Source organism: Dipodomys merriami, unplaced genomic scaffold (assembly GCF_024711535.1).
Source record: "Dipodomys merriami isolate MVZ:Mamm:240054 unplaced genomic scaffold, mDipMer1.0.p SCAF_137, whole genome shotgun sequence".
NCBI lineage: Eukaryota > Metazoa > Chordata > Mammalia > Rodentia > Heteromyidae > Dipodomys > Dipodomys merriami.
The window spans coordinates 2,912,491-2,933,079 of NW_027202682.1; the positions used below are offsets into that span (position 1 = coordinate 2,912,491).

General features: G+C 49.7%; 2 protein-coding genes across 9 annotated transcripts in view; one reads left to right on the plus strand and one right to left on the minus strand.

The window, feature by feature from the left end:
- LOC138825496 (clusterin-associated protein 1) overlaps positions 1-5,929 on the plus strand; it is a 21,057-nt gene extending 15,128 nt beyond the window's left edge. For 3 of the 4 annotated variants that reach the window (XM_070020140.1, XM_070020139.1, XM_070020138.1), the window contains 3 exons: positions 85-192; positions 2,172-2,227; positions 5,595-5,929. In XM_070020140.1, coding sequence (XP_069876241.1) covers positions 85-192; positions 2,172-2,227; positions 5,595-5,744 — 314 coding nt within the window. In that variant the 3' untranslated portion in view covers positions 5,745-5,929. Of the gene's footprint in view, positions 1-84; positions 193-2,171; positions 2,228-2,490; positions 2,548-5,594 lie in introns of all 4 variants that reach the window. The other variant, XM_070020141.1, reaches the window with a different exon arrangement.
- Positions 2,503-20,589, minus strand: part of LOC138825494 (NLR family CARD domain-containing protein 3-like) — a 25,548-nt gene continuing 7,461 nt past the window's right edge. The window contains exons 5-20 of one of the 5 annotated variants that reach the window (XR_011371414.1): positions 19,768-19,851; positions 19,184-19,267; positions 17,612-17,695; positions 15,712-15,795; positions 14,908-14,991; positions 14,246-14,329; positions 13,508-13,591; positions 12,932-13,015; positions 12,185-12,268; positions 9,803-9,886; positions 9,334-9,417; positions 8,456-8,539; positions 7,984-8,067; positions 7,596-7,698; positions 5,415-5,504; positions 2,503-2,591 (exon numbers count right to left, since the gene is read on the minus strand). Coding sequence is in view for 3 of the 5 variants with exons in the window: in XM_070020134.1 (XP_069876235.1) it covers positions 7,578-7,698; positions 7,984-8,067; positions 8,456-8,539; positions 9,334-9,417; positions 9,803-9,886; positions 12,185-12,268; positions 12,932-13,015; positions 13,508-13,591; positions 14,246-14,329; positions 14,908-14,991; positions 15,712-15,795; positions 17,612-17,695; positions 19,184-19,267; positions 19,768-19,851 (1,213 nt within the window). In the remaining 2 variants the exon portion in view is untranslated. Of the gene's footprint in view, positions 2,592-5,414; positions 5,505-5,990; positions 7,722-7,983; positions 8,068-8,455; positions 8,540-9,333; positions 9,418-9,802; positions 9,887-12,184; positions 12,269-12,931; positions 13,016-13,507; positions 13,592-14,245; positions 14,330-14,907; positions 14,992-15,711; positions 15,796-17,611; positions 17,696-19,183; positions 19,268-19,767; positions 19,852-20,589 lie in introns of those variants that run through there. The other 4 variants (XR_011371415.1, XM_070020136.1, XM_070020134.1 and 1 more) reach the window with 4 other exon arrangements.

Consider the following 20,589-nt stretch of genomic DNA (forward strand, 5'->3'; position numbering starts at 1 on the left):
CTTTTTACATATGAGCCTTCCTCCACAGAAGCTGTTTGTAAGGATGGACCTGCTCTTTTCTTTGTCTCCTTGTGTTCCTGCCAGGTAACGATGACTCCGACATAGACATCCAGGAGGATGATGAGTCTGACAGTGAGTTGGAGGAAAGACGGCTGTCCAAGCCGAGGACCGCCATGGAGGTGCTCATGCAAGGTAGTGTAGCTTGTTCTGTTGGCCCTGTTCCCTGTGCCCTGAGTAAGAATAGGGAAGGGCTGCTCAGTCCTGAGCTCACAGCAGCCTGACTCTGAAGCTGATCCTGTCCCAGTTTGTCCTTCCCTGGGTAAGAATCTGGCTCTTACTGGCTCAGTGGCATCATTACCTTGATGCCTGTGGTCAGAAAATTGCCAATTCATACCTGTGGGCTGGAATGTTTCATGGAAACCACAGAAATGCACTGGCTCTGCCACTAGACTCTCTCCTGCCTTGTGTCTTAAGTTGTTCTTAATGTAATTACATCTAATGCCTGGAAATTAATTAGTGCACAGAGAAGGAATCATATGAGCATCTCTCCCTTAAAAAAAAAAAAATCTAATTTCTTTTGTCTCACTTCAGACTTTCCTAGAGTCTTTCTCATGGCCTGTTCCCACCTTTGAGAGCCTCAGTTCTGACCACACAGAGACAGGTGCAATTGAACATAGTACAAAGATAGCCTAAACCCCTTAAACCTAAGTAGGGTTTTTCAACTGTTGTTTCAAAGTATGTTGTAACTCCCCATGACAGTAGATATAGATCTGCTTCATTATTTTCAATAGCTGTGTCATATTCCAGGCTGACCTCGAACTCAAGACCCTCCTGCCTCTACCTCCCCCATGCTTGAATTACAGACAGGTTTTTTGTTTGTTTTTATTTTGTTTTGTCAGTCGTGGGGATTGAACTCTGGGCCTGGGTGCTGTCCCTCAGCTCTTCAGCTCAAGGCTCTACCAGTTGAGCCACAGTGTCACTTCCAGTTTTCTGTTTGTTAGTTGGGATAAGTATCTTATGAACTCTCCTGCCAGAGCTGACTTTGAACCATGATCCTCAGATCTCAGCCTCCTGAGTAGTTGGGATTACAGGCATCAGCCACCAGTGCCCTGCAAGACAGTTTTATTTTATTTATTTATTTATTTTTGGGTCTGGTCGTGGGGCCTGAACTCGGCCTGGGTGCTGTCCCTCAGCTCTTCAGCTCAAGGCTAGCACTCTACCACTTGAGCCATAACACCACTTCCGGCTTTTTTCTTTTTGCTTATGTGGTGCTGAGGAATTGAACCCAGGGCCTCATGTGTGCAAGGCAAATGTTCTACCACTGAGCCACTTTCCCAGTCCCAAGACAGTTTTATTTATTTATTTTTTTTTTGGGTCCGGTTGTGAGGCCTGAACTCTGGGCCTGGACGCTGTCCCTCAACTCTTCAGCTCAAGACTAGCACTCTACCACTTGAGCCATAGCGCCACTTCCGGCTTTTTTCTTTTTGCTTATGTGGTGCTGAGGAATCGAACCCAGGGCCTCAGGCATGCAAGGCAAGCGCTCTACCACTGAGCCACCTTCCCAGCCCCGACAGTTTTATTTTTATACCTAATAAGTTTAAGGGGTAAAATTAAGATCCTTTAATAAATTTATATTACCATTTCGTTTCTTATGAACTCTAATAAATCTTAGTTCATAGTTCTGATTTTTTGGACACTAAGTAAACTTTTTACTATGATTTTTCCTTTTCCTGATTTCATAAGGGAAAGTAAGTGTCAAAGTCTATCTTTTTTCCAGAGCTGAGGACTGAGCCCAGGGCCTTGCACTCGCCAGGCAGGTGCCATTCCGCTGAGCTAAACCCCCAGCCCCTCAAAGTCTATCTTCTAAATTATTTTTTGAGGTTCTCGTATGTTTTTTTTTTTTTCTTTTCTTTTTTCTTTTTTTTTGTCATTGGTTGTGGGGCTTGAACTCTAGGCCTGGGCACTGCCCCTAAGCTCTTTAGCGCAAGGCAAGCACTCTACCACTTGAGCCATAGTGCCGCTTCCGGCTTTTTCTGCTTATGTGGTACTGAGGAATCAAACCCAGGGCTTCATGCATGCGAGGCAAGCACTCTACCACTGAGCCACCTTCCCAGCCATTTTAAGAAGTTTTCTAATGCTTTGGCTTTTTTTGTTTTTGTTTTTTATTCCAGGAAGACCCAGCAAGCGCATTGTGGGCACAATGCAAGGTGGAGACTCGGATGATGATGTGAGTCCTGACCATTCCCTTTCCCACTTCTGTGCCTTGTGCTCTTGGGCTTTTCTCCTTGACTAGATTAGCTCAGGAGCTGCTGGCAGCCCAGATCCATCTGTTCCTAACCTAAGTGCTTTGCTCAATTTGTGCCAGAGTTTGGCCTCTGAGAGGGTTGGACTCTTCTTCGCTTGTCAGTAGTTGATTTCTCATTTCATACGAATATGCTTGCCCTACTTTTTTTGCTTTCTCACTGTTCTTTCCATTCTTGCTTTCCAAAGATGGAAGCAGCACCAGCTCTTTTAGGTAAATGCAGCACTCCTCGCTCCAGGAAGCAGGTTGGTCTTCTTTTTTGCCTCGTCTGTTTACGGTGTGTATCAACCTGCGTAGGGCCAGCAGAACCAGTGTTCAGAATGGTATGTCCTGTCTGTTGGGCAAGAAGCCACTGACACTGCATCCCACAGTGAGACTGGAGCCCACAGTGAGAGGCAGAATGGTCTCAAGGTCCCTATGTGGGGGAGGAGGGGTGAGCACAGAGGCCAGGGACAAGAAAGGTGGTGAGGAGTCAGCAGGCCCTTGACCTGTAACCTAGCATGAAGGGACAGTGCTGACCAGCTCTCGCAGCTCCATCCTGGGGGAAGGATGTGGATAAGTACCAGACTGCTGGTACTTTGAGCTTTCCTGGGCAGATGCTGACTAGAGGACTTCAGCAGAAAGGAGAAGGTAGCAGAGGAGTTGTTCCTGACAGGGCAAGTTGGGGATGAACCTCCCATTGCTCTGGGCCTTTGTCCTATTGCAGTCCCATGTGCTAGAGGTGGCTGGACTGGCACTGTCCCAGACAGGCTGTTGGGGCTTAGCCTGTGCTGGGGGCATAGTGCTATGGCTGTGTAGGGCCTTTTCTTTTTTCTTTCTTTTTTTTTGTCAGTTGTGGGGCTTGAACTCTGGGCTTGGGCACTATCCCTGCGCTCTTCAGCTCAAGGCTAGCGCTCTACCACTTGACCTACAGCACCACTTCCGGTTTTCAAGTAGTTTATTGGAGATAAGAGTCTCATGGACTTTTCTGCCCGGGCTGGCTTTGAACCGTGATTGTCAGATCTCAGCCTCCTGCCTACGTAGCTAGGATTACAGGCGTGCCCGTGGGCACCCGGCTGGGCCTTTTCTTTAAATTTTAGCAAAGATTTATTTTAGTATAGCAGGGTAAAAGTAGAGGGAAATAAAATAAGAGAACATTTCCTGCTCCCCATTCAGGAGATGGAAGTTGACAACTGCCTCTGCAGTCTCAGTGCCACGGAGTGTTAGCAGAGTGCTAGCAGCATTCACAGGAACAAGCTGTCTCCCAGTGTGGCAGGGTACAGAGCAGTTTGGGCCTTGAATTCCTAGTCTACGATCTGCAGAGGCAGGGAGCCCTCCTTAACAACGATCGCTGTCAATGGGGAGGACGTGGGTGTTACCATCCATGCATTCATCCTGCCCACCTGAGCGTGAAACAGGGAGGGTCTGGCCTGGAACGCAGAGCTGGTCTCTATTGCATTTGCTGTGTGCTTTTTGGAATGAATGCATCAGCAGTGGTGCATTGCTTATTTCTTTCAAGGAGGCAGTCCCCTGAGTGTAAGGGTCAGCCCTTCACCCATCTGTTGGGTCCTGTCATGTGCCAGCCTCTATTATAGATGATGGAGAACACAGCAGGAAAGAGAAACACAGCCTCTGCCTTTAGGACATGCACAGTCCAGTGATGGCAGGCATACCTCAGTCATAGGTATTAGGAAGAGTAGCAAAGCTACTCTTCCTAAATATCTCTGTATAGTAAGGGAATGCCTAATACAGTGCCATTGGAGCAGAGACTTGGATGAAGGGAGGTGGCAGGCTGCGCAGGGAGGGGCTCCTGGCGTGAGGAGCAGTGATGGGGTGAAGGGACTGGGGCTAGCCCTGTAAGAGGTGGAGTGGCATTGCCATATCTTCCTGCTCAGCTCTGCTCATAGCATTTTTTCTGAGTGGGGCCAGGCTGCGCCCAGGAATCGTAAGCTTAGGTGGCAACAACAGCTGTCAGGTTTCAGGTGCCAGTGGCTCAACCTTAAGCAGTGACAGTCAGTTGTGGGTATGCTTCTGGAGTCGGACCTGTCATGTTTTATGAGTTGATTGCACACATGGTATTGAAGGAGAGGAGAGAAGGTGACCTCGGTTGTGGTCTAATCAGCTGAAGGCACAGGATTTTCATTTCTTTAAGCAACAAATTGAGGAGGGGATGGGAGAGTCCAGATTAAGAGTTGGATTTTGAACATTCTGTGGTAAGCTGCCTGCTACACAGCCACATGCCTGCATAGAGTGGCCAGTTAAAATTCAGATCTGGATGGGCTGGGAAGGTGGCTCAGTGGCAGAGCGCTTGCCTTGCATGCATGAGGCCCTGGGTTCCATTCCTCAGCACCACATAAACAAAAAACTGGAATTTGTGCTGTGGCTCAAGGGGTAGATCGCTAGCCTTGAGCTGAAGAGCTGAGGGACAGTGCCCAGGCCCAGAGTTCAGGCTCCATGACCAAAAAAAAAAAAAAAAAAAATTCAGATCTGGAATCTGTGAGGTAGATGTGAGTCATTGCTTACGACAACAGGAAGAGAGGAGGGCCAGGCAAGGGGCTGAGCAGACAGCGTAGAGAGCTAGGGTAAGAAGCGGGACCAGCACAGATGCTCTAGAGAACAGAGATTTCAGAGAAGAAGGGGTGACAAAGTGAGAACTGTGGACCCCACTGAATTGGAATCCTCAGAATGTTTTGTTTTGATGAATGGTTTTGGAGTTGTGGGTTTAGAGCCTGGTTCGAATATACCTAAGAGGGGCACGAGCAGAACAGATAGGAGGCTGGCTTCACTCGAGGAACTCTGTGTGGGGCAGACAGCTGGAGAGAATGGTTGGTGACATTTCTGGTTTTCTGAAGAAGGAAATTCTAGCACGTGTATGTGCTAGCATATGTGGGCACAACCAGCATTAGTCTCCCAGATCTGGACATTGATGACTCCTTCACTTTGCTCCTCACACTCACTGGCTGTGCTGCTTTCTACCCTTCTCTGGAAGGAGCCGCTATGCTGTCGATTGTGTCCCTGGGCTCCCCTGAGCTGAGCAGCACCAGCCACCCTTAGTGTTTGTCCAGGGTATGCTTGGGACACCCCTGGAAAGCCAACCCCTGACCCAGTGCACATTGGAACTTGAGCTACCTACTCGTTAGTCAGGCGGTCTTGTGGAGGTATTCCAGCTGGCAAAGCCCACTGTGCCAGCACAGCCTGATTGGCACTCTGCCAACTCTTCTCACTGTTATTGAGCAACCATAAAGAATGAGGAGGGGCCTCTTAAACAAGATACTGTAACAAAACAGGACCCCATACCATGGTTTCTCTATAGGAAGATTCGGAGGACAGTGAAATTGACATGGAAGATGACGAAGAAGACGATGATGACTTAGAAGATGAGAGCATTGCTCTCTCATCAACTAAGCCCAATCGAAGAGTCCGGAAACCCGAGCCCCTGGATGAAAGTGATAATGACTTCTGACTTGCCAAGGGACCCAGGCAGATTGAGAGCCTCAAACCTGTAGATAAATGGTAAGCCAGAAGGCTGGGAAGGTAACAGGTATTGTGTTCGCTTCGCTACATCATTGGTGTGAAAGAAGATTTCTTTCTGCTTTACCTTCCTGTTTGTACTCTGAAGCATAAATGAGAACTGAAGCAAACCACAAAGATGATTTCCTTTTGCCTTCTTTTTCTCTTAATACTTGGGAAATGCATGGGTGTTAAGTGACTTAAATCCACAGGACAAAAGCTTAAAGTGAAATATGGGAAGACACAACATAAGTTTGGTGGCATTTCCTCTGAGCCTGACAGACCTGGGTTTGGGACTTTGCACAGGACTTGTTTTAGGAATTGTTAGGTAACATCTAACTGTTAATCACTCACTTTGCACAGTTTGGAACATGGACTATACATGGGCTTTTAATTGTGCTTTTATTCTATTTTATAATCTTTTCTGCATGCTCACAATACCAAGCATTATATGAACCTTAACTAAAATTTTCTGAGACATTCATTAAGTTTAATATCCTTGACTATCAGGCAACAGAGACCTTCCAGATTCCAGTAAGCCTGACAATCAGAATATAGTAGTTTTATTCTCTTCTTCTGAAATTCCACTAAAATGAGAGGGAGGGAAAAGGAGAAGAAGAAGAAATCTAGAGAGGCAAGTTCATAAAGGTCACAAGGACCAGAGCAGAAACCAGAGTGGAGGAGACAGCATCAATACTTTGGGACCTGAAAAACAAGTATAGACTTTAGAGCTGGGGAAGCTGAGATCTTAGGCTCACCCTAATAGAACTGAGTCTGAGGTGAGAAATGTGAAAGATGAAGTTGACACCAATGATGCATTGCGGAGTAAATGATACACTCAAGATACCGTAACTAAAAACTGACTAGAATGGAAAATGACAGGCTGACTCATTGTCTCAACTCCAAATTCACCTTTCAGTCTGCTCTGTACTAAGGCAACTAGGCCATGTAACTATTTCTCCTTTGTAAGTAAGCAAGCTATGAAGCCTTGTCAGTGGGGTGCTAGAGACACTTTTACCAGTGAAACCCCCCTTTTAGTGCTAGAGGGGCTTGTGTTTCCAGCCTCAGGAGAGTATTTTCTGCACGCCTTCTCCTTCGGGCTCCTCTAGTGTTCAGGACACAGCCTTTCCCTGGTGTTTGATTACTGCAACTTTCTGTTCTGTGTAGCTCTCTCAAAGACAGTGCAGACCAGCAGCAGTAGAGCAACAGGTTGAAAGTATTGAAAGGAGCTGGGCGCCAGTGGCTCATGCCTATAATCCTAGCTACTCAGGAGGCTCAGATCAGAGGATTGCAGTTCAAAGCCAGCCTGGGCAGGAAAGTCCATGAGACTCTTATCTCCAATAAACCACCAGAAAACTGGCAATGGCACTGTGACTCAAGTGGTAAGGCATCAGCCTTGAGCTGAAAAGCCTCAGGGACAGTGCCCAGGCCCAGAGTTCACGATCCCTGACCACCAAAAAAAAAAAAAAAAAAAGATAGCAACTCATTTCAGAACTTCTACAGGAGTGAATAAGGGAAGAAATCATCATTGTTTTTAAGTTGGGGCTCATGAAGTCCTCAGATATAAATAAGCTGGAACATTTGGCGATACCAAGCTTTCAAGCTTAGACTGCGTCTCGTGGTGGCAGCCTCTTTCCTTCTCTGGCATAACAGTGTTCCTCTACCCTGCCTGGACTGGCCCTGGGCAGGAGAGGTGCCTGCGACTGCCTTTGATCATGCCTTGCCTTTCTCCGGGCAGAACTTCTTTTGTGCCGGGCAGCAGCATCCTTGAAGCACGGGATGGTGCCTAGAGATTGGAAATTACCCTTTCCGGTTGGTCCACAAAGGAGCTAATTTTCCTCACATTTCCACATTGCACATGGGAGCATTTGCCTTGATAGCATCTGAGATCATCCTGGCACCCGATTCTGCAATGAGATTTCCCTGCAGACTAGAACAGAAGCATTAGAGCAGGGCTCAACACCAACAGGTTCCATTTAGTAGAACAATCATCACTATAGCAATGTAGGACTCTGTGGACACACGGTCGAGACTCTCAGACACAGGCTCCTCCTTAGACTAGTCCCCTGGAGAACTTCTGGGGAGTCTGCATGGCAGCTCATGCCCAGAACTGGGCTAGACACTGATGTGGGAACAGTTTTCAGGGTGAGCAAAAGTGGCCCAGAAGGGGCAGGTGCCGCCAAGTTACTCACTTGATTTGCTGCAGCCCGTGGTTCTCAGCTAGTGCAGTGGCCACATAAATCGCTCCATCCATCCCCAAGTAGTTCTCCTGGAGACTAGGCAGAGAAGAGACCGAGATGCTGTGGGGAGCTCTCAGGACAGAAGAAACACCAGAAGAGCCAACACTGCCTTGGCGTTGTGGGAGATGAGAGGTGAGTAGTTCTGGGGTTGGTCTGCCCATAGGCATCATGGCAACTGCTAGGTGGTGTTTGACCCCTGAGATGGATATCTCTAAGTATCCATAAATGCAGATTTTTAAGTGACTTGTGTGTGACTTAGAATGAACAACTAACTACAATGGATATGAACTGTCAGAATAGCTCTGAGTCATTTACATCCAGAAGTAAGCAGCAGGGGGAATCAAGAATATTTTATACCGAGGGATGATCCAGCATAGAAATTTCCTGCTCTGAGACACACGTGTAGGTCTCCATGGCCACTTACTTGAGTCTTCGGAGACTGGAGTTTATCTTCAGAGCATTTGCCAGGGCCTTGGCTCCAGCCATCCCAATGGCATTTCCTCGTAAGCTGTCAGGAAGCACAGGGACAGGCTAAGTGGTGGTGACGATGCCCCTCCACATAGATGTGGGGTTCCTGGACTTCCTCAGCTATAGGAGATGAGGGTCATTCTTTCCCTACATCTGCAGTAGAACAGAGCGAGGCTCTAGGGAGAGGAGGGCACACAGGAAGGGTTGCTCTGTTGGAGCCCTTGTCCCCCTGTTCCATCCCAAAGGTGGAAAAACTGGACGTTCGGCAGGTGCTGGCATCATAGAGTCCCCAAGCGTAGAGATGTGGACAGGCCTGAGAGCCTGTAGAGCTTGAGCCTTCTCATAGAACCAGGGCCATGGCCACTGGCTACCCCAGAGGACATAAAGGGGGCCTCGAGACAAGTACACCCAGGGCAAGAACACTTCAAGACAAACCATGGAGACTTCAGGGAAGAGGCACTAAGGGCGAACACTAACTGGGGCACACTTGACCAGGAGTGAAGATCGTGACAGTGACCTGTGAGTTTATATGTAAATGGACATGTTTATTCCTTTGGGATCAATCCCTTTCTTTCTGATTTATTTATTTACTTGCTGGTTGTGGGGCTTGAACTCTGGGCCTGGGCGCTGTCCCTCAGCTCTTCAGCTCAAGGCTAGCGCTCTACCACTTGAGCCACAGCACCACTTCCAGCTTTTTTCCGCTTATGTGGTGCTGAGGAATGGAACCCAGGGCCTCATGCATGCGAGGCAAGCACTCTATCACTGAGCCACCTTCCCAGCCCCAATCACTATTTTTATGGACAAAAGATTGTCAGTGGAGACAGGAATACTCACTCAAGTATCTCCAATGTCCTGTTGACAGCCAGGGCCTCCCCCAGTGCCTGGGCCCCTGGGGTGCCAATGGAGGCCATCTGGAGGCTATAAAAGGAGGCCCAGTCACTGCATGTAGGAGCGATCCCTTTCCCATCATGCACCTACTCTGGGTCCAGCCTTTCTCCATACTCTTCCCCCTCTCCCCCCACCCTCCCACCCCCCCGGCTAGGGCTGAAGGTGGAGAAACTTTAGGAAAGTTGAGTCCCCTATATTCATGACAAATGTGTGGATGTGGATGTTAGCAGACAGAGTAAGAATCTCCTAGCACAGGGGAGAACACTCACTGAAGCCCCTAACTCTTAAATCCTAGAAGTTTGATTCACTAATTGTGATACTAGGGAAGTGAAGCACACCTTCCTTGACTGGTAAAGATGGTATGTGGCATCAGAGGATGGTGGCGGGCTGGGCTCCCCGCACATTCAAGACTTACTAGAGAGCAGTGAGGGTTGTGTTCACCTTGAGTGCGTTGGCCACTGCAGCTGCACCTTCATCCCCAATGTCATTCTCCTGTAAGCTGAACACAGAGTCACCCCTTAGTGCACAGGGGGTGCAGACTGGCACTCTGGGAGGACCGCTAGGTTTAATTCAGACCGCACACCAGGTATACCCCCAGTCACCTTGGGGTGACCCGCCTTGCTGTGCAGCCACTGGGGCCTGTGTCCTCATAATCAACACGCAGAGGAGTCTGGGCACTTCATGATTCTGAATGAACCATCAGGCAAGCAGGGAAAGGAATATATGGGAATTACTGTCAACAAAGATTTGAGACCAAAAAGTATAGCTTGGAGCTCTCAAGTCATGGCACATTCTTGTTTGTTAGGGTTCTATATCATCCTCCTAGAACTAGAAATAGTTGGAGGAAAATACAGGCTCTGGAGCAGTAAATGACCAGTTCAGGTCAAACAGACCTGATATGTTTGGGGAGCAGTTCACAATCATTAGCAAACACCCATGTGGCCAGTGTGCAAGGTGTACAAGGCGTGGGCCTAGCCCACCCTGCAGGTATGAAAGCCAGGCTGCAAGGAAGACCAGCAGGGTCTCTACCCCAGTGTGGTGTCCAGAAGAAACAAGTCTAAGCCAACATCCAGAGAAGACAGGAAAACAGCTGAGAAGCCCAGGGAAACTGAGCTGAATTCCCAGAGTGGTGAGAACCAAGGTTTGGGAGTGGAAGCAGAGATTCAGGGGCCTTGGAAGCCAGGCTTGGAGCCTTATACTTTGTCTTGCAGGTGCAGGCAGCCATTTAAGGATCTTGTGGGTCAGGTGGACATTCTGGAAAGAACTCTGCCAGCGGTGTGAAGGCACGGCCTGGATGTGGAGGCTGCGCAGTGATGGAGGTGAGTGGTGGTGTCCGTCAAGACAGACAAACAGAGGGAGAATGGAGCTAGAAGCGGAGATGGTGCAAAGGTGGACTGCTAGCTGATGTGTTTCTGGGAGCCAGGTGGGGAACCAAGAAGCAGGCTTTCTGGAGAGGAGGTGGCCACCAGAAATGCCCATGGGACGTGGAGAGAGCATGTAGAATAGGGGTGCATTCATGCTCCGTGGAGCTGTCATCAGTCCAGTCTTCGGGCCTGTGGGGTCATTGGGGGGGAAAGGACAGCTGTGCAGAGAAAGAGGGTCTGGACCAGAACACTTCGCATCTCAGCGTGGAATAGAAGGAGAAAACGAGAGCCAGCTGGAGAGGAGGTGGACAGAAAGAGATCCTGGGAGCTGCAGAGAGGAAATGGTGAAAATGGAAGCAGATGAATCTCAAGAAGTTAAGTACCAGGTTACCAGGGGACCCTGCAGTTCCACTCCCTGCCCTGTATCCCTAGAGACAGGAAGTCTGTGTCCTCCCAGAAAGCATCCTTGCAGCATTATTTATAATAGCCACAAAGTAGAAGACAACCAGATGTCCATCAACATGAAAATGGATACATAAGATGTGTATCCATACAATGGGGTAGGATTCAGACTTAAAAAGGAATGCAAGGCTGACCCGTGCTACAACAGCGATGAACCAAGTAGGAGAGGTGTGGTTCAGTGAGAGTGTGCTGCTTGGCTGCTCAGGGCCCTGGGTTCAATCCCCAGCACACCACTCTCTCTCTCTCTTTCTCTGTCTCTCTCTGTCTGTCTGTCTGTCTGTCTCTCTCTCTCTCTCTCAATCTCACATTTGTAAGATGAGATTTATTACACCTAATTGTGAGAGTAGATTTATGTGAAATGTTCAGGGTAGGCAAATTGAGAAATGGATGGATGGTTTCTAGCAATAATGTGGAAGAGAAAAATGTTTTTTTAGGGATGATGAAGTGTTTTAAAATTGTGCCAATGGCTGCATGACTCCTGGTATGAAGTGAGTAGTGAGTAGACTTCGTGGTATGTGGACTGTTTCTCAGTTAATCTGTCTAAAGAGCAGATGAGACTGGGGCATGGCTCAAGTGGTAGAGCTCCTGCCTGGTTAAGAAAAAAAGCAGGCCGGGCGCTGGTGGCTCATGCCTGTCATCCTAGCTACTCAGGAGGCTGAGATCTGAGGATCGCGGTTCAAAGCCAGCCCGGGCAGGAGAGACCGTGAAACTCCTATCTCCAATAAACCACTAGAAAACCGGAAGTGGCGCTGTAGCTCAAGTGGTAGAGCGCTCGCCTTGAGCTGAAGAGCTGAGGGACAGCGCCCAGGCCCAGAGTTCAAGCCCCATGACTGACAAAAAAAAAAAAGAAAAGAAAAAAAGCAGATGAGGACTGATAGTAGCTTGCCTATGGCAGAGGCTGTGTATGCAGGGGAAACTCTGAGTGCTCCCTCCCTCCCCCTGCAGACTCCCCCCACCCCCTCCATACTTACGCTAAGCTTCTCAGGCTCCCGTTGAGCTGGAGAGCTTGTCCCAGTGCCCTGGCCGCACCGGCCTGGATGAAGTTCCACTGCAGACTGTGCAGACACACACATGTGATCCATGGCCCCGGAAGAGCCACAGAGGCTCTGGAGGTTCTAGGAGGCTGGTGTGGTGGGGTGAGGCCTGGCAGGACTCCTTCAGCTCCCCTCGGTCCCCAGAGGGTCAGTGTGTACTCTCCATTAGTGGTGACACAGGGGCGGGCTCATATAGCCCCTGCCTGGAGCATGGGTCACCACCTCCGGGCACTGAGCCTCTTCACATGGGTCTGAGGCTGAGCCTCAGGCACTGGAGGCTTCTGGAGTTGGGGAACCTTAAATAGGCCCCTGGGACCTTGGAAAGGGGTTGTCCTACAGTCAGGTTTTTTTTTGGGGGGGAGGGGCAGTTTGGTCCTGGGACTTGAACTCTGGGCTTGGGCGCTGTCCCTCAGCTCTTCAGCTCAAGGCAACTCTACCACTTGAGCCACAGCACCACTTCTGGTTTTCTAGTGGTTTATTGGACATTAGAGTCTCACAGACTTCCCTGCCCGGGCTGGCTTTGAAGCACGATCCTCAGATCTCAGCCTCCTGAGTAGCTAGGATTACAGGGGTGAGCCACCGGCACCCGGCCAGCGTCAGGTTTTGAGGGCCCGTAGTTTAGAAATAGTCCTGCAGCTCTGCGGCAGAGTGGTAGGTGGGCTGGGGCAGGGGTGGTGAACTTACTGGAGGGATGTGAGGGCGTGGTTTTCCCCTACTGCCACTGCGATGGCCTGTGCGCCCTCATCGTGGAGGAGGTTGGCTGCCAGGCTGAGAGGTGAGGAGTAGGAACGAGTGAGTGGGAGCCCTAGCTGCTCCCCATCCTGTGCCGATGTTAGTATCTGGCCCACATCTGTGGAGAGATCTGGTGTGCCAGGCACGTGCTCCTGCGTGTTACGCCAGACCCTGACAACCACCCAGGTTGTCCCAGGCTCAGCTCAGTAGGTGTGGTACTAGGTCATACAGCCAGGACTCTCTGGAGCTGCCAAGGAGACTCACCGATGGCCTGGCCCCACACCAGCCCTTCCCCAGTGTGAGCCTGGCTGCGTATCCTCACCCATGTAACTTATACCACCCTGGGGGGAGGCTTGTGCCAGAGCCGCTGCCATCTACCGGGACTCAGACAGCCCTCCTCCCACTGGGAGGGCGAGGGTACCAAGGGCTGGCCTTCACCAGCCTAGACTCTCACTAGCCAGGTGGCCAGGGGCACAAGTGAGCCTGAGAAGCCCAGTTTCTCCGGCCACCCCCTGCCCCGCCACATACTCCAGGTGCTGCAGGGTGCTGTTCATGCGGAGCATACGAGCCAGGGTCTGGGCTCCCTCGAGGCTGATGGAGTTTTCTCGAAGGCTGAGGAAAGAGAGAAGACCCTGAGCTGCCCATTGGGCAAGTGAGACCTCTGGCTGGAGACAAGACCTTTTCTTTTCTTTTCTTTCGGTTGGTCATGGTATTTGAACTCAGGGCCTGGGCACTGACCCAGAACTTTTTCACACAAGGCTAGTGCGCTATCAACTTTGAGCCACAGCAGGGCTTCCAGTTTTCTGGTGGTTAATTGGAGATCAGAGTCTCATGGACTTTTCTGACTAGGCTGGCTTTAAACCATGATCCTCATAGCTCAGCTTCTGAGTAATTAGGATTACAGGCTGAGCCACTGGTGCCCAGCTTGTCTTTTTTTTTTTTTGGTCAGTTGTGGGGCTTGAATTCAGGGCCTGGGCACTGTCCCTGAGTTCTTTTTGCTCAAGGCTAGCACTTTACCACTTTAGCTACCACTCCATTTCATAAGCTTTTTTTTAAAGCCTCCCAAACTTCAGAACAAGGGAAGAATACTGATCTTCCTGAGACAGCAGTGAGGGGACAGAATCCCCGGCTCCAGAACCAATCTTTCCCTGATTACAGATTTCCCAATTGTGGGCTTCCTGGTTTCAGACTTTTTTTTCCAAGTCCCAAACTCGCAGTTTCTCTGGCCAGAGGGATGGCCTAGTGGGAAGGAAAGCCAGGACTTACTTGAGGCTGAGTAGGGTCTGGTTGGTGCAGAGGGCCCCCATCAGCGCCGCCACTCCCGTGTCACTAATGGAATTACTCTGCAGGCTGCAGACAGAGGACGGGGCACCCTTGGCGTGGCTGCTCCAGGACCCGGGAGGTGGGGGTGGGGAAGGGAGCTGCCTGGTGCAGCCTGGGACCACAGGCACTGAGTTCAACAGGGAGTTAGGGGACTGTTCTCATCCTCCCTTCTTCTTCCATCGCCCCACCTTCTACCCCTGGTCAGGTTGGGGCAGGAGGGCTTAGCACAAGCCCCAGGGATTAGACTCTTGCCACCTAGATGGCTCCAAACATCTCCAGAGGGAAGCATTGTGGCTGTACCATCCAGAGTGAATAGTGCAGAAATCACCCACCTGCCCCCATCCCCACCATGGCTTCTCTTCAGCCACCTGTGCTCAAGACGACTGTCATTCAGAACATTCTAGACACAACCACAACCCTTACTGTCAAGAGAAGTGGAGCTGGTGGGTAGAGTAGAATGAGGCAGATGGTGAGGCAGAGAGGGGCTCATGTTGATGGGGCTCTGGTCGGGGAATGGTGCTGGCTGACAGCCCTCCTCCAGACCACTAGCTGCATGGAGAACCCGGGAGTAATTGTCACCCCTGAAGGGTGGACAGCAGACTCACTCCAAGCTCTGCAGGACCTGGTTCATCTTTAGTGCCTCAGCCAGGGTTTTTCCACCTCCATCACCAATGCTGTTACTGGACAGCCTGTAAGAGACAGATGCTGGTGAGCCATCTTCTAGAGTCACCATGGAAGGCCATCTCTGCTTCAAGGGTGCCCATGGCAGTTTGTTCTGCCTGAATCTTGTTCATCTATAATCTGTACACATGACTCCCTGCTACCTGTAAGAGAGTAAGGTTTCCAGGTCTTTCTTGCCTCTCAGGCAAGAATCAGAATTATGCCATACTTTTTGGGGGGGGCGGGGCTGGGAAGGTGGCTCAGTGGTAGAGCGCTTGCCTTGCATGCATGAGGCCCTGGGTTCGATTCCTCAGCACCACATAAGCAAAAAGAAAAAAGCCAGAAGTGGCGCTGTGGCTCAAGTGGTAGAGTATTAGCCTTGAGCTGAAGAGCTGAGGGACAGCGCCCAGGCCCAGAGTTCAGGCCCCACAACTGGACCAAAAAACAAACAAACAAACAGAATTATGCCATACTGAGAGGTGTTTGTTTGCTTCATGTCAAGAAAGCCAAGAAAAGCCATTTCCAGCTGGGTAAATATAAGGTCAGGGCTCCTCAGCCCTGAGAATCTCGGTCTCTATTTTCCTTGTCTAGGAGGGTGCTATGGCAGGAGGATTCCTGTCTATTCTCCACCCATCTGTCCATCCGTCTATCTACTCATCATCTATTCATCTATCTCTCTGTCCATCCAATCACAAATATTTAAGGGGCTGGCACTGAGAAAACAAATTTGACCCTTCAACATGTCTTACATGAGCTCCTTCAGAGTCCTGTTCTGCTTCAAGGCATCTGCCATCCGTTGGGCTCCCATGAGCCCAATGCTGTTCTTCTGTAGACTGTGAAAGATGAGAGGGGCCCATCAGCAGAGTGACCACAGTCATTCCCAGGCAGAGGACAGCCTGGGCTTGGGGGAGGAGGTCTGAGAAATTAGGGTGTCCTCCATTTATTACTGTAGTAAGAAGGGGTCCCATAAAGGGTTGAGCATGAGAATAAGGATGAAGGGCAGCTGGGGCTGATAGAAGGGGCTGGTAGTTCCCAAGAATCTAATGGGTGGGGACTGTCACGCACAGGTCTGCTGGTCACTCACCCAGCAGTCTACCTTCCATTCAGACTAGCCAGCCGTCTGCCTCTGCTTTGAGAACCTCTCTGGGGAGAGGCACAGGAGAGACAGGGAAAGACCCTCCTATATGATGTTAAATAACAACCTTTAAAAAGTATAATCTTGCTAGAAGGAAAAAGATACCTCCTTTTTCTTTTTTTTTGGGGGGGGGAGGGGGTCCAGTCATGGGACCTGAACTCTGGGCCTGGGCGCTGTCCCTCAGCTCTTCAGCTCAAGGCTAGCGCTCTACCACTTGAGCCACAGTGCCACTTCTGGCTTTTTTCTTTTTGCTTATGTGGTGCTGAGGAATCAAACCCAGGGTGTCTGGCATGCAAGGCAAGTGCTCTACCACTGAGCCACCTTCCAGCCCGATACCTCCTTTTTCTTAAGACTATTTCCTTGAGGAAACTTCAGGCTGCACATCTTGTCCCTTTGAGATATATTGTCTCTTCAAAAGCACCATTGGCCTGCTGCTCCTTTCTTTCTTTTTTTTTCTTTTTTTCTTTCTTTTTTTTTTTTTTTTGGTCGGTCGTGGGGCTTGAACTCTGGGCCTGGGCACTGTCCCTCAGCTCTTCAGCTCAAGGCGAACGCTCTACCACTTGAGCTACAGCGCCACTTCCGGTTTTCTGGTGGTTTATTGGAGATAAGAGTCTCATGGTCTCTCTTGCCTGGGCTGGCTTTGAACCGCGATCCTCAGATCTCAGCCTCCAGAGTAGCTAGGATTACAGGCGTGAGCCACCAGCGCCCGGCCTGCTGCTCCTTTCTAAGCCTTACATCTTTCTGAGTCTTGGGTCTTTCCTTGAAAGATAAAAAAGCCATGTACTGTTCCTGTCTCCATACCAGTACAGGAATTAGCCTAGATGCCTGACTCTTAAGTTGTGAAGTACCTTCTTATCACAAAAGAGAAGTTTTAAACCTCAAGCAGTTAGGGGCACGGGTGACCACCCACTTATTTGGTACATTCAGGACTTGTGCTGTCTGGCCCTTTTGCTTCAGGAAAGAATGAGAGTTCTTTTTGTCCTCGCAGCTGCATGAGCGGCAGTCTGTGATGCTCACTGCAATCTGGCTGAGGTGTATTCAGTAATGAAATTATTGGTGCCTCTCCTTTAGATTGGCCGGAGGTTTTATTGTCAATTAATTCCTCCACCTATTTTCAGTCAAAAAAGTGTGTGTGGGCTAGGAAGGTGGCTCAGTGGTAGAGTGCTTGCCTACCATGCATGAGGGCCTGGGTTCAATTCCTTAGCACCACATAACCAGAAAAGGCCAGAAGTGGCGCTGTGGCTCAAATGATAGAGCGCTAGCCTTGAGCTGAAGAGCTGAGGGACAGCGCCCAGGCCCAGAGTTCAAGCCCCAAGACTGACACAATAAATAAACAAACAAATAAATAGTTTTAAAAAGTGTGTGTGTGTATGTGTGTGTGTGTGTGTGTTCCAGAGAACATCCAGATGGGTCAGAAGAATTGAGAATCAGCCACCCATTCCTTCTTTTAGGAAACGGGCAGAGGCCAAAAGAGGGAGGGAAGAAAAGAAGAAAGAGGAGGCAAGTTGACTCACTGTAGCACACGGAGGGTCTGGTTGGAGGCCAGGGCCTCAGCCATGCACTTGGCACCTTCATCTCTGATCCCGTTGCTCTGGAGGCTGTGGGCACAGGAGGGGATATGTCAGTGAAGGAGCAGAAGAGAAGTCTCATTGGTGGCATGAATGCCACTACAATGGGATGCCTCCATGCTACAAGGTGCTGCAGGGGCGCTGGCAGAGAGCCAGATGACCTGTGGAGAACAGACTGTGCCACCACATGGAGAGGATAGTCAGCCCTCACACACGGAGTCTGTGAGCACTTGCCTGTTAACTGGGAAGAGGGTGCCGTGCTCTATGGATTGCACAATGATGAGGTCATCAGTAGTCCTCTCTACAGCTAAGAGCCACAGCAACAGCCAGGCACCCATGACTCACACCTGTAATCCTAGCTACTCAGGAGGCTGGGATCTGATTATCTCGGTTCAAAGCCAGCCCGGGCAGGAAAGTCCATGAGACGCTTATCTCCAACTAAGCACCAGAAGACCAAAAGTGGTAGAGCACTAACCTTGAATTGAAGAGCTCAGGGACAGCACCCAGGCCCAGAGTTCAAGCCCCATGACTGACCGCCCCCCCACCCAAAAAAAAAGTCACAGCACCTAGGTATTGGTGAAGATGTAGAGATATTGGAACCCTCACCCTGCGGGTAGGAATGGAAATGGTCCAGCGTGTATGGAAGATGGTTTGGCAGTTCCTCAGCAGGTCAGATTTGTGACCCAGTAATTCCATTCCTTGGTCTATACCCAAAAGAGTTGAAAACAAGTACTTGAATACTTTATACACAAATATAGCTGCATTGCTCATAGTGGAGACAGACAAAATGTCCACCACTGGATGGAAGGGTAAACAAACTGCTCTCCATCTATACGACAAATGCTGTCCAGTCATTGATTAAATGGAATGAGACACTGATAACATGATGCAGTGTGGACAGACCTAGGGAATGTGGTGAGAAATGAGGAAGAGCGACACAAAGGGTCTTCCTGGGAAATTCCCTTTGTATGAAATGTCCACGGTTGGTCAGGAAGCAGATGGGTCATCAGGGCTGGGAAGGATCATGGAAAGCGGCTGGTGCTGGATGCAAGGTGGCCTGTACAGGTGTGCAGATGCTTTGGAACTGAAGCTGACGGGTGCATAGCATTGTGAATGCACTAAATGCCAGTGTACTTAAAAGGCAACATTTTACATAATGTGAGTTTCACCTCAAGAACAAATAAATTGAAGTAAAACAAGAGAACACAAAAACACTGCCGGCTCAATGGACTGGATACAGCCACAGGCTCCTCCAAGACAGCCAACCACGCCAGCTTCGCCATGGAGGTGGGCTTTTCAGTATCTTGGGAAACACCATAACTTTGGGGATTCGTAGAGGCACAAAGAGGAAGAAAGAGCTGGAACTTGAGACTAGCTTAGGATGTTAGCCTGGGTCCCCAGTGAGGTGGTATCTGGGGCCCCAGGGCCCCCATTTGGAATCACCTCCCATCCCACAGGTGGCTCTAGAGGCACCAGTTTTCTGGGTCCTTTTGGGGCGCAGGGAGCAGGGTGTATTACCTCAGAGAGGCTAGCGTGCGGTTAATCCTCAGCACGTCGGCCAGCGCCTTGGCCCCCTGTGGTCCGATGGCGTTGCTGCGAAGGCTGGCAGAAGCAAGTGAGAAAAATGACTTCCAGGTATGGCAGGAGGGAAGAGACTGCAATCACATGGACTTTTAAATCTGTGATCCTTGAAGCTGTAGATGAGGGCTTCAGAGTTCATGTTTAATTGGCCCAGGATAGATTCTTACGTAGGTAAGCAAGGAAGGAGTGTCTACATCCTCCAGGTGATGAGGAATAGGGAACAGGCCCTGACAGTCCAGTGGGTGTAAGAGTGTGGAGATGAGGGGAATGGTGATTCTAGGTTGAAGGTTGAGAGCTGTGTTCTTCATGGGATGAGGAGGGATGGCCTTGTTTGATTGGCTGGCCTGCCAGTCACCCAGAGAGTCATATAGTCTGGAGAAGCTAGGAACTTGGAACTACTTTAAACAGAAGAGGATAGCATGCCTAGAGCCTACCATGGACCGACTCTGGGGAGCCAGGGAATGATGATGAAACTACAGGCGCAGAACTCCTCATTCCTGTGAATTCTGCTGTCTACTTACTCCAAAGCAGTCAGGCTTCTGTTGACGAGCAGAGATCTGGCCAGAGCTTTGGCCCCTTTGTTACTGATCTGGTTCTCAGCTAGGCTGCTCAAGAAAAAAAGAGAGGAGTGGTCATTCGGGTATCTGAGGAAGCCCTTGCCCTCCCTGAAGAGAAGGAAGAATGGTAGAGGGGCAGTTACGATCAAGATGTATGGTATTCATAAATGGCTTTGTGAACAGGAAGTCCCCTTGTACAACTAATTGATACCAGTTTTTTAAAGACCATTCATCCTTCTAAATAAATATGCTCATGTTTCAGACAGACTTTTTGTATAATGTTTTACAAATGTTTTCTTATCAGCAGCTATATATGGTATATTTGTGGGGTTTTTTTTTGCCAGTCCTGGAGCTTGAACTCAGGGCCCAAGTGCTGTCCTTAAGACTCTTTTGCTCAAGGCTAGCACTCTCCCACTAAGCCACATTTTCAGCCCTAATGTGTATTTTCTAAAGAATGAATGACTTGGACATTGCAAACAGGAACATGGCATTGAGGGCCAACCTTAAGGGGGCGGGGAAAGAGCACATGGCCGTAGAAATGTTTTCTTTGTTCAGAATAACTTCTGAACGCTACCATGCAGAATAAAAAGTTCCATACGCTAAAATCTCCATGCGCCATGGCCGCCCTTGCAGTGTTTAGAGACACCCTCCAGTGTGCCACCGTCTGAGCCTCACCAGGTGCCTTCTCTGCTCTTACAGGTGGCACTTTTTCAGAGTGTGCAGAAATTAGCAGACTGTCTCCTGAGTCACACACTACCTCTCCTTGAGGATGGCACCGGCTGGATG